Source organism: Molossus molossus, unplaced genomic scaffold (assembly GCF_014108415.1).
Source record: "Molossus molossus isolate mMolMol1 unplaced genomic scaffold, mMolMol1.p scaffold_m16_p_10, whole genome shotgun sequence".
Taxonomy (NCBI): domain Eukaryota; kingdom Metazoa; phylum Chordata; class Mammalia; order Chiroptera; family Molossidae; genus Molossus; species Molossus molossus.
The window spans coordinates 20,329,655-20,342,475 of NW_023425345.1; the positions used below are offsets into that span (position 1 = coordinate 20,329,655).

The window sequence follows — 12,821 nt, forward strand, 5'->3', positions numbered from 1 at the left end:
CACAGCCAGGAGACAGAGCAAGGTGGGCTCAGGCCCAGGACTGGTATCTGACAACACATACTCACAACACACACCTGAGGCCTAGCATTTAGCTTCTGAGATAGCTCTGGTTTCCTGGACACAAAGGATCAATCAAAAGCACAGTTTATTAGTCTGCCGCCCAAAGAGAGTCTCATTAAATCTGCAAGTGACTGGGACAATGGCTCTAGTCCTTCCAGGCCACACTCAAAGGAAACTGCTCCCCTGGGACAGGTACTTGGAGGAATGGTGCTGAACTCCTGAAAACTCATTTGGTTTTGATCCCCCCAGAACAGGGCTCAATCTACCCAGCACTTTGCTTTCATCCCTATACTCCAGCCGGATGTAAATCTAAACCAGAGCCCCCAGACGGTGCACTGAACAGAGACTATATTTACCCATCACCAAATTGTCTTGACATGTGTTTAATTACTTAAATGCCTTTAATCCAAAGCCTTTTCTTCTAACAAGATTTAAACCAGTTCAGCTGGATGAATGATAAACCAGATGTTTACAGCACACAACATGGTCTAGCTACAGTCAAAATAATTAAGACATCGTCTCTTGAGTGGAGAGTGGAGATGCCCAAAGCATACACTTGTGCAAATGCTCTGACACCAAAGTGCCTATGAAAATGTAGCTCCATCAGTCTGTAATTTTCTGTCCATGAAAAGGCAACAATAACTTCCATATGAAGGAACAGGAAAGGTGTCTGTCCTCCTATGGCGTGAGCAAGGCGGCTTGGGTTTCTTTCCATGGTAAAGTGCACTTTAAAGACATCCCATGATGGGGTAAACTCCAGGGCCCTGAAAGCTGACCTTACATATGATTAGGGAGGCATCGCAGGCCTGGGCCAAGTTTGCGATGGCTCCCTTGCTACCGCCACCATGCAGAACGCAAACTCACAAATATCTTTAGTTTCTGAACATCATGTGTGCATTAGTCCATGACCTCTCGCTTCCACACTTTTGTAAATGATCTCTCTATTAATATTCCCACCTTGAGTTTTCCTGATTTGAGTGTGTCCTTTATTCCTGATTCTCTGGAGTGGCCCCCATCATGTCTTTTTTATTATTTGTTTTGCATGTATCTCTCTCGCCAGACAGCCATATTGCTTATTTTCTCTTGTCCTCAAATGTTACCTCAAAAGTAAGCCCCATAAAGGAAGAATTGCTCTCTGTTGTGTCTGTCTGATTCACTACTCTATTCCCTCGTTCTAGAATATGAATGACACATAGTAGGTACTCAATAAAAATGTTTTGAATGAATGAATCAATCTAACATTGGGAAGACCTCAACTTCCACCTTTCTGGGAAACCTTTCCCAATAACCTTATTCATTTATCAACTGATTAAAGAGCTGTGAAGAAGAGCCAAGAAACCCAAGCTCTAAATCTGGCTCTGAATCTCCAACCTTGGGCACTGAGATAATCTCTATGTTGTGAAATGAGCTAACATCTGTTGAATCTATTTTTCATAGTAGTTTACAGAATCAAATGAAATAATGAAAGTAAAAGCTCTTTGACAACTCAACAAAAGGAAGACAAAGAACCCAATTAAAAAATGGGCAGAGGAGCTGAATAGACACCTCTCCAAACAGGACATACAAATGGCCAAGAAACACATGAATAAATGCTCAATATCACTAATCATCAGAGAGATGCAAATTAAAACAACAATGAGGTATCACCTCACACCTGTCAGAATGGCCGCCATCAACAAATCATCAAACAAGTGTTGGCGAGGATGTGGAGAAAAGGGAACTCTAGTACACTGCTGGTGGGAATGCAGACTGGTGCAGCCACTATGGAAAACAATATGGTGTTACCTCAAAAAATTAAAAATTGAACTTCCATTTGACCCAGTGATCCCACTTCTAGGAATATACCCTAAGAAGCCTGAAACACCAATCAGAAAGAATATATGTATCCCCATGTTCATAGCAGCACTATTTACAATAGCTAAGATATGGAAACAGCCCAAGTGCCCATCAATAGACGAATGGATAAAAAAGCTGTGGTACATATACACAATGGAGTACTATGCAACTGTAAGAAAGAAAGATCTCTTATCCTTTGAGACGACATGGAGAGACCTGGAAAGTATTATTCTAAGTGAAACAAGCCAAGCAGAAAAAGACAAATACCACATGGTCTCACTTATATATGGAATATAATGAATATAACAGTCTGAGAAATAGGGTAGACCCAGAAACACAGAAGTGGGGTACAGACTGACAACCCTCAGAAGAGGGGGTGGTGGGGGTGCAAAGAGATAAACCACAAAACTTATATGCATATATGCATAACCAATGGACATGGACAACAAAGCCGGGGACGGGGTGGGGGGGATGGGAGGAGAGTGTCAATGGGGTAAAAAAAAAAAAGAAACATCTGTAACAAAAATAAAATTTTAAAAAAAGAAAGAAAAGCATACAATTATACATGTGCAAGGGGCCCTTATTATTTAGTCATTATATATGGGTTACAGCAATGCCTTATTTGTACAGACATCTCTTATCTGGTTAGCTCAGCTCTCACAACAGAGCACGCAGAAGAAGAAGTGTTTAGATCTCGTGAAACCCATTCTCTAATGTTATGTACCTTACCACCGCAGAATCCTTCAGACCCTCCTTCATGCTCTCTTGACCCAAAATCCTAACAAGCTCATTTTTCTGTCTCCCAAACAGCAAAGCAAAACTGAAATAACACTAAGAAATGGAGGTTACCTGAGACAAAAATTCAAGAAATCAGAGAGTGTGGGGCAAACAACCCTAGTAATACTTTGCTAACCCTTAAAGAAACATAAAATAACATGTATGTATTTAGTGATGATCCTGAATCATCCAGAAAAGGTTATGTATGCATTCACATAGGGTATATATGTTGACCTATTATGCATAAGAAAGCAGAAAATAGTATGAGAGATTTTAGAAAATTTTCTATACAAAAAGATGTTGCTGAGAACATGAAGAGCTAAACCACTAACCATATTCCCCTTTCACTTTGGCTCAAGGTCAAATTTGCAGCTCAACTGCAGAAACTAGAGGGCCTTATGGTTTGAATATCTGTAGTCTATTTTTTTCCCTAGTTTTGACATTCCATTTTAATTTGTGCTTTTCCTGTTTCTTATTTTTTAATTTATTATTTATATTATGCTGTTTTATTGTTTTTCTTGTAAGCCGCCTCAGAAATTTTATGGAACAAGACAGGAATATAAATAATTCAATACATATAACTTGTATACAGCTCAATGCTTTGCAAAAGTCGTCATTCAAAACAATATATCTTCCACAAAGAAAAGAAGTTATAATACTAAAAATAATTAGCGTATTTTTGAATTATTATTATCTTTAGTATGTTTTCCATCTTCTAATTCTAATCTTAATTATCTTTCCCATTTTTTGTTTGTTTGTTTGCTTGTTATTAATCCTCACCCAAAGATACCCTTTCCATCAATTTTTCTTAGAGAGAGTGGAAGAGAAGGAGGGAAGGAGAGAGAGAGGGAGAAACATACATGTAAGAGAGACACATTGATTGGTCTCCCACACTTGCCACAACCAGGTCCAGGTAATGAACCCCACAACCCAGTTACGTGCCCTTGACCAGAAATTGAACATGGGACCCTTCGGGTCAAGGGCCAACACTAACCATTGAGCAACACCAGCCAGAGCTTCTTTCCCATCTACTAATTTCCACTGTAATTAGGTACAATGGGAAAGAGAATAAGGCTTTGTAAGTTAGTCCTGAAAATAATGACCACATGAAAGTCAATGCCAAGGGTGAAAGATCAACAAAAATACCTTGGAAAACAATTCCAAGCACTGTCCTGATCTCCTTTTTTGTCTTTTTATGAAGCAATAATCCTCTGGAGAATCTAAGTCAATTCTATACCATTTGTATAGAATTGGTCACATGCTGAGTCCTCTATACAGAGACTAGGGCAATAAAATAAAAATTTTCCCCATGGCTCACAGTTTTCATATTATCTTCAGGCCTCACCACATTATCACAGTTTTCATTCTTCCTGATCTTCTAAGGAAGATTGTTTAAATTGGCCAATGAGCTTAGAAAGGACTTGATTTTCCCAGGCAGAAGTCAAACAACTCAAAACCTGACCATCAGGGTTTTCCTCTGCTGGGAAGCAGAGAAATTCAGTCATCTGTCCCTTGTTACAAAGCTAATAAATCATCAGTAGCTACTGTGGAACTACTAGACTTGACTTATTTGGGGGAAAGAGAGTTAGGGCTTTAATGTATGAATTTGAGGCAGAAGGAACAAACATCAAGTCCGTAACAATGTGTAACTATTAAAGGAGTTTGCATTTTATCTAAGGGAAATGTGGATCAATTTTGCCATTTCAATCAGGCCAGCGAAATAATCAGATTTGCATTTTAAAAACAGGTACATTTTATAGAATGTGTTAAAATACACAAAACTGGGGAGAGGAAGATGTCTTAGTGGTTGGGAGAGTAATTCGGGTAAAAAATGCAGTTAATGTAGACTACGATAATGGTTGTCAAGAGGAAAATTATACCCATTTTAGAGTTGTTTGACAATCTAATAGCACCTTGTTATAATTTCAGGCTTGAGAAAATGAAAGCAAGTATTTATGGGAATTTGGGGTACACGGATGGGAGCTGTGTTGTCCCCACAAAGGGAAACCTACATAGTCCTTTTGGTTCACATCTTGGTTGAGGTTCTTTCAGGGCATCTGCGTGAAGATGTTGAGTGTGTAGGTGGATAGTTAGTGTTGAGAATTCAGACAGGGAATAATTCATCAGTTAATTTTCAAAATGCCGATGCCTAAAACACTGAAATCAACAGTAGGATTTTTTAATTAATTGTATAGTGAGTTGCTTATTTAAGCCTTAACTTAAAATACATTAAATGGCACTAAGGAAGAGACTTTATAATATCTGTTAGCCTCAGTTTTTCTTCATTTTTCATCATGTTATAAGTGAAGGAAAACTGAGTCTGATGGACAAAATATAGCTTGCCACAAATCTAACAGAGTTTAGTGGAAACAGAACTTAAACTCACTTCTCTGTGTTTTCCTGCCAAGGTCCTAGCAGAAGTACAGCAGCGTCTTAAGACCTCAGGTTCATCATGTGTCAAAAGGAGGTAGGTGATCCCTTCTAATTCAAAAGTCTATAAACTGGTGGCTAGATAACTATCATTTCTGTAGTAGGCAATTTGAAAAACTCAACCTAACTTCACTTCCGGTTCGCAGCATGCCCAAGGTAGAAAAACTAGGAGGAAGAAAACCCAAATTCTGGACCCAATTCTGACAGGGACTCAGCATGTGACCCTGGACAAGTCACTTGTCCTCGAACCCATTTGTAATTGGAGATTAGAATTACTAACATGCCTACTTTCTCTCGGGTTATGAAACTCATGTTAGAAAATTTACGTTGATACTTCAACACATACATGGAAATTAATTGCTTCTTCCTCTGTCTTCCCTTTGCACTCTTGAACATGTCTCTATAATTGTCCCTACCAGATTATCTCGTAATTATCCATTTATAAGTTTGTCTGCATGGCTAAACTAAGAGCCCCTCAAGGGTAGAAATTAGGTCAAATTCATCTTGGTATCTCTCAGTTTCTATAAAATCATTTGACATATAGATGCTCAAGAAATGTTCTTTAGTTTAAAAAAAAAAAAGAAATTTTTTGTTGTTGAAAACTACTCAACAACAAAATCCTTATGATGTTTGACTTGAGACATACACACGCACGCACACACACACACACACACACACACACACACACACAAAACCCTCAGATCCTCAAAGGAAAAAATCAGTGTTAAAGCAAAGGGTTTCTAATGAACTTTCAACAATCTGGAGGCTATCTCCCAAAATAAACTTCTGTTCATGGGTACTTTCCAGTTCACAAAACTACCAGCTTCCTATTTAATCTTTACAAAAGGTCTTCCAAGCAGGTGTTATTATCCCCACTGAACATAAAGAAGACTGCGTTGCAGAGAAGTTATTTGTCTAAGGACGCAGGAGGTCAGGGACTCCACAGCTACTGCTATGAGACAAGCAGGTAGCCACGTTTCATTAATGCATTAAACCAAACCGACAGAGTAGAATGTGCAAGGCAGACAGCTAGGCACACTGGATTCTGAAAGACGATTCAGACACATCTCAAGGACTATCTTCAGAGTCTAAGCCATGGACACAGAGAACCAGCAAGAAAGAGGTTGAGTATGATGGAAGTTCGGGGGGGGGGGCATTAAAAGAGAACCTTTGCGGCAGTAATGTTTGGTCTAGGGATGGGCAGGAATGAGAGTGGGGAAGAACATTCATTTCCAAGGGAATCACATGAGCAAAAATAGAGAAGACAGTAGTTACATTAACAGGAAGAAAAACGGTAGTGAGAGAAGAAAAAGAGAGAGGGGTAATAAGATAAAAATGGAATATTAGATGTACTGATTTTAAGGTTCTGGTGAATAGCTAGCTCAGTGGAGGTATCAATCCAGCAGCTGGAAATGCTGGGCTGGAATTGGTGGAAGAAACAGGAAATAATGATACAAGGTTGCAAGTCATCTTGAGAGAGAGAGAAAGAAAGAGAGAGAGAGAGAGAGAGAAAGGAAGGAAGGAAGGGAGGAGACCAAAGAAACATGGAGATGGCAACATCTAAAATGCTAAAATGTGGGAGAAAGAAGAGGAACCAAAGAAAGTGTGGCCCAGAGCTACAAAGAGAACAGCAGCAGGTCTGCAGGTCAGCAGCCCCCTCCGGGCTATCTGCTCTCACAAGATCGCAGTCCAGTAAAGAAGGCTTGGAAGGACACAGGAAGTGAAGGAAGATGAAGACTAGGAAAAAGGCAACAAAATGTGGGAAGTCAGAAGTCACCTAAAACATCTGAGGGAGCACTTTTGGCCAAATTGGGGAGGGTGTGAAAAGATAAAAGGCAAATTAATGGAACTGAGTAGTGAACTGGTCAAGAAGTGAGGATAAATCCAAGAACTTTGACGGAGGCCATGGGATACTACAAAATACATTCTGATATCTCTTGACTCCTCTGGTTGTCCTTGTAACCAAGGACAAACCAAGGACAAATGGCTGCTCAAAGTGAGGGCTTCAGTTCATTCCACGGAATTGAACTGGACTAATTAATTACCTCACTCACTCACTCACATCCTTTCCTTATAAGCACCATGCTCCAGACAAACAATGTTACATTAAAAATTTGATTTTTAAAACTTGGAGTGTTATTTGGAATTTTCTAGCAAGATGAACACATCAAAGCAAATAGAGTCATACATGATTGCTCCCTTGAGGGGTTCTGAACTATTCTTAAAATGCTCTCACCATACAAAACCTGCTTGATCCTTCTTCAGCACCATTCCCTTGGTACTGAGGCAGCTGACGAGCCGCACAATAACCTCTCCAATAATAGCTATTATTACTGTCATCGCTATTATTATTCCTCAATTTCACTGCCTACCTTATGCACTAGACTTGCCTTTAAATAACTTTGAACTCTAGCCCTGGCTGCTTTGGCTCAGCAGTTAGAGCATCAGCCCATGGACCAAAGGGTCTTGGGTTCAATTCCAGTCAAGGGCACATACTTCAGTTGCAGTTCAGTCCCCAGTCCTAGTCAGGGTCATGTGGGAGGCAACCAATCAATGCTTCTCTCTCTACCTGCCCCTCCCACCCCCTCACCCCCACCAATCTATCTGAAGATAAATGGAAAAATATTCTCGGGTAAGGATTAAAAAATAATAATAGCAATAATCTTGGACTTTTTTCAACTTGAAGCCGCCTCAAAAACCAAACATTTGTCACCACAGAGTATCTTCGGAAGAAAGTTCTCTCAAAGGTTGCAAGAGCCATTCTGGGTGATGGGAGCACCTTTGGAAAGAGAGCTCACCCTGCAGAGTGGCTCCTGGGGAAAGGGCAGTGCTTGTGAGTATGTGAGCTCACGTTTTCACCCGGCTGCTATATGTGACTCTAATCCGTCTGCATCTGGACTGCCCGCCTTATACTACAAGTTCCCAAATGCTGAGGCTCCTGCTTCAAATATCAATGCCCTCCAGTCTAAAAACAAACCACAAGGCAAACAGATTCAACCAGGTTGGGTGGCACGAAGGCCAAACTTAGAAGCAGCATTCTGGCTAATGTGTGGCCGTACACAAGTCATTCGCCCTCTCTGGGGTCAGTTTCTTCACACATAAAGGGAGGGTGTTGGACTAAAGGACCTTTATGATGCCTTTCTTCTGGAATGAAGATCTGGGAGAAGTTAGAGCAGTCTTGAGAGCAGCCCCAGCCCCTCCAAGAAATGGGATACCCCCTGCTCCTGGAGGACAAGGCAGGGCTTCCCAGCCTAAGTGAAAGCAGCCTCCTCCCCTCTGGGTGGGACATTTGGTTGTTTTGTTCTTTGTTGCCCACCAAGCTAGCTGTTGAAAGGACAGCCCTGGCCCCCTCAGCACCCATCAGCACCATGCCTGTGGGTCGGGGGAGGAGTCCTTACCCATCGTGTTGTTGGCTCGGGAACAGGCTGTGCGCTTCAGGATCTCATGCACCTAAAACGGATGAGAGCAGGGTTGTGAGGGCCTTGACCAAGTGCATCACTACAAGTGGGGGGTGGGGGGGGTGGAGGACCAGGCGGCTGGACCTGTTTCCAGCCAGGGGGAAGCCAAGCATGTGCCAAGCTCGTGGACTGCTTGTCAAACCCACTCAAACTTGAGTGCTTTGAGGAAACAAAGAATCAACCCCCTCACACACTCCCCCCCACCCCCGCCTTTGCCCCTCCCTGAAAAAAAATAAGAAAGGAAAGGCTATACATTGCAGTTACAAAAGGCAAAGAGAACACACCAGGGAGCCCAGACCCACAGTGCCCCCTGGAGGGATCAGGAGGAGGCGCTGGGTCGAGCAAGGGATGTTGTGTCTGTCTCCCCTGGGGGAACCTCAGGAAAGACCAGAAGGAGGATGTCCTCTCCACCAGCCCTGAGTAGCCCCACGCTGGGGACAGCACAGGACAGGAAGACAGACAAATCCAGTTCTAGAACTGGTTCCTAAAATAGGGGTCCTGAGCAGCTCCACGGGGGTTCGTTGCCTCCTCTAACAGAGGTATGTCACAGAGATGTTTGAGGAACCATGAAAGCGTTTTGTAAGCTGGATAAGGGCCACCTACGTGTGGGCCATTGGTACTATTCTTTCTGGTTTTCTCCTGAGTCCTCAGCTTTCCTCCCTAATCAGAGCATGTCAGACACTTCCTCAAGACTCCATGCCTCCGAGCACATCCTGGGCACCCGGCAGGCTGGCTGCTCGATGACGAAAGCATCCTAAACAGACCAAAAAAACCCTGGACTAGGGACTTCAGGGGACTGGCTCTCACATGGGAGGGAGGGGTGCTGAGCGTACTCCCAACAGAGCAAACAAGGACAGGTGGCCAGCGTAAACCTGCTGGCCAACCACTACCCTCCAGTGGGTTCCAAGCCTGTGCCAGGCTCTGAAGAGATGCCCAGCAAGGACGTCTGCTCTGGGACAAACAGCTGCGCTGCTCAGATGTCCACAGAGAAAAGGCACAGGGAAGACGTTTATGGATGTGGGCAAGGTCCCCAGGGCAGAATAGACCCCCAAGACAAAACTCAAGGCTCTTTCCCTTTTCTCACAGTGTGGGGTGCACTGGCAAAAGGGCAGGAAGGGAAGAAAGAAGCTTCCAGAAGAGATGAATGGGAGATGTATTACTCCACCATCATTCACACTCCCACATTCCAGCCACAGACCTAGAGGGAATGGTAAATGCATAACTTCTAGCAGAGTGGGGCCCAGGAATGTTTAATTCATTTATAATACAGTACAGTAATTCAACAGCAATGAGAATTAAGAACAGCATTTATATGGCATTGTATTATTTTACAAGCACTTTGCAATTATCGGGTAATCTCCACAACACCCTATAACTCCCTCACAGACGTGAGATCCAAGCCTCAGGGAGATTTAAGTGGCTCATAATTGCATTAGCCAAAAAAAATGGGAAGTTTATGCTTTTTTCCATAAAAAGATGAAAGAAATCATATGCCCAAACCTTCCTAAAGCACTAGGCGATGGGACCTGAAGTATTTTCCTGCCCGTCCTGCAAACAAAGAGTCAACGCCCTGTTGTCAGTATGCCTTGGAAACGTGCTGTAGCTTCTTCTGATCACCTGTCCCTTTTTATTGCTCTTATCAGCCTGTTGACTTGGAAGTCCTGCTAAGTATCTAACCTTTATTCCTCCTTCTGTTGAAACTTAAGTTCCCCCTTAGGAACCAATGGAAACACACCACCGTGTCTCCTCTGTGGCATGAGTGAGAGTTCAGCCTTCCGTGGACCCTCTTTCTCTCCTCGGTCCATAGGCTGAATGTTCTCTAGGTGGATAGAGAAAAAAACTGATCAGTGAATAAACTGATCACCTACAGCTCAGACTGGGGCCACAGGGGCACAGGTCATATACAGATTTTCACTGGAATTAATCGTCCTACAAAATTCAAAAACTTGACTTTGAAAGTCGAAAAGACTGCAGAAGAACGGCTATAGTCATGAACTTTGGCTTTCTATCGAGTGGATTGGTCATTTTATGCTTGGACACTGGCTGGTTCTAACGCTCTCTGTGACAGAAATACGCAGGTCTCCCTTGGAGGGGAAGAAAGCAGCATGGTGGCCCAGCAACGAGTCCTCATCCAGACTCTAACAATCGGTATGAAATTTGTTTTTAACTCATTGCTTCTCAGAGCCTCAGTTTTCTCAACTGTAAAGCAAGAGGTCACCTGACCAGCTGAAAGTCCCCACCAGCCCTGAGAGTCTATGATTTTGTGATTCCAAGAAGAAAGAACTCTAATGAGAAAACACGCCTCTCAACCCTGAGTGAGGGCAGTTGTTTGCTATTTTTCATTTTTTCTTCTTTTATTAAATTTATTGGGGTGACATTGGTTAATAAAATTATATAGGTCTCAGATGTACAGTTCTATAATTATACAAATGTACTGTGTGTTCACCACCCCAGGTCAAGTCTCCTTCCATCTCCATTTATCCCCCCATCCCTTCTATTTTCCCCCACCCCCGTTCCCTCTGGTAAGCACCATACTGTTGCCTGTGTCTATGAGTTGGTTATTTTTGCTTAATCCCTTCACCTTTCTCACCCAGCCCTGCACCCTCTTCCCCTCTGACAGCTGTCAGTCTGTTCTCTTTTGTTACTAGGGTTAGAAGGCTCCTGGACATTTCTCCCCGTTGCTAGGCAACTCCAAGCAATGACAATGGGAGGTAGCAGGAAGAGCAAGAGGATGTCCTGCCAAACAGGGTACTTGGTCTTCCCCCACCCTTTCCTGGACCCACCACACCTGGCTGAGCACCTGGTTAACCTGTTTACTCACAATGCGGCTCCGTGTGGCATTATCGAAGAAGGTGTCCTTATCCTGGATGTTGTACCTGGAGACACCAAGAAAGCAGAAAGTCAACTCATTTTAGTACCCTTGTCCTGAGACCATTGTCACCCAGGCCTAGAGCAAACTTTTAGAAAGCAACATAGCAAGAGGTGTAAGACACACGCACTCACACACAATGCTGAAGACCTACCGGAGTAATATATCACAGCGAAAATAACTCAACAGAAGAAACAGGTTCCAAAAATAAAAATATCCATCACAAAGTTACTTTTAATAAAATCATGGAGATAAGATGCAATTCCAAAATCTATACTATAAATTATGTTGCAGACATTGAAAATTATGATTATTAAAACTTTACAAATAGAAAAATTTTAGACGAGAATAGAAAAATATTCTACTATGATAATTTTTTAAAACATTTATTTTTAATCCTCACCCAAGGATATTTTTCCATTGATTTTCAGATAGAGTGGGCGTGGAGGTAGGAAGAAAGAGATAGAAACACTGATGTGAGACACATCGACTCGTTGCCTTCCACATGACCCCAACCAGGGCCTGGGATCAAACCGCAACCGAGGCACGTGCACTTGACCAGAATCGAACCCAAGACCCTTTGGTCCATGGGCTGATGCTCCAACTGCTGAGCCAAACCAGCCAGGGCTATGATAAGTTCTCAAAATTAAAGAATATTAAAAGGATTTCTGTGCATAGACAAAGGGAGTATAAACACAACAACAAAGAATATAGTGTTGAGATTATAACTTTGTTCTTCAAAGTTATTTAGTGTTGTCACTATGTCGTATCAGTTAGACAGTCAAATACCAGACTTCTAATTAGGCAAGGCCCGAATCTGTTCTAAACTTCAAATAGTGACCTTTCACTAAAAAAAAAAAAAAAACAGACCAACAGCCCACCCGTGTAGAGTTAACCGTGCTTGGGACACTGTGCTAGAGAACACACAGGTGCACAAGACATGCTCCCAGTCCCAGGAGCCCAGTCACTGAGGCAGGTGTGTTTCCAAATAACTGATGCAGAGTAGAACGTGATGCTATGTAGACCACTGCTATGAAAACGCCGAGGATGAAGACCATATTTTGGCTGGAAAGATCAGAGAATTCTTCAGATGGTATTTAGGAACCGGACTTGAAGAATCACAGAAGCTGAGTGAACGGAGCTGTGTGGGAGTGGCAGTTGGGTGCCGGGGCTGGCATGAAGGAAGGCCCAGGGAGGGGGGCAGGAAAGAAGCACAGAGTGCAAAAAGAACAGCAGGCCAGGTGGTCAACACCTCAGTTCCAGTTCAGCCACTTAAGGCTGTATAACCTTGGACAGATGCTGGACCTTGGTTTCCTCTCTATAATAAAGGGATAGTTACATCTGGACGGCCACCTCACAGGGGTTGCAAGATCATAATTTATAATAAAAAC

General features: G+C 42.6%; 1 protein-coding gene across 1 annotated transcript in view; it reads right to left on the minus strand.

The window, feature by feature from the left end:
- Nucleotides 1-12,821, minus strand: part of ANO2 (anoctamin 2) — a 331,163-nt gene that overhangs the window by 216,732 nt on the left and 101,610 nt on the right. The window contains exons 6-7 of the mRNA XM_036252877.1: nucleotides 11,383-11,437; nucleotides 8,502-8,553 (exon numbers count right to left, since the gene is read on the minus strand). Of these exons, the coding sequence (XP_036108770.1) occupies nucleotides 8,502-8,553; nucleotides 11,383-11,437 (107 nt within the window). The remainder of the gene's footprint in view (nucleotides 1-8,501; nucleotides 8,554-11,382; nucleotides 11,438-12,821) is intronic.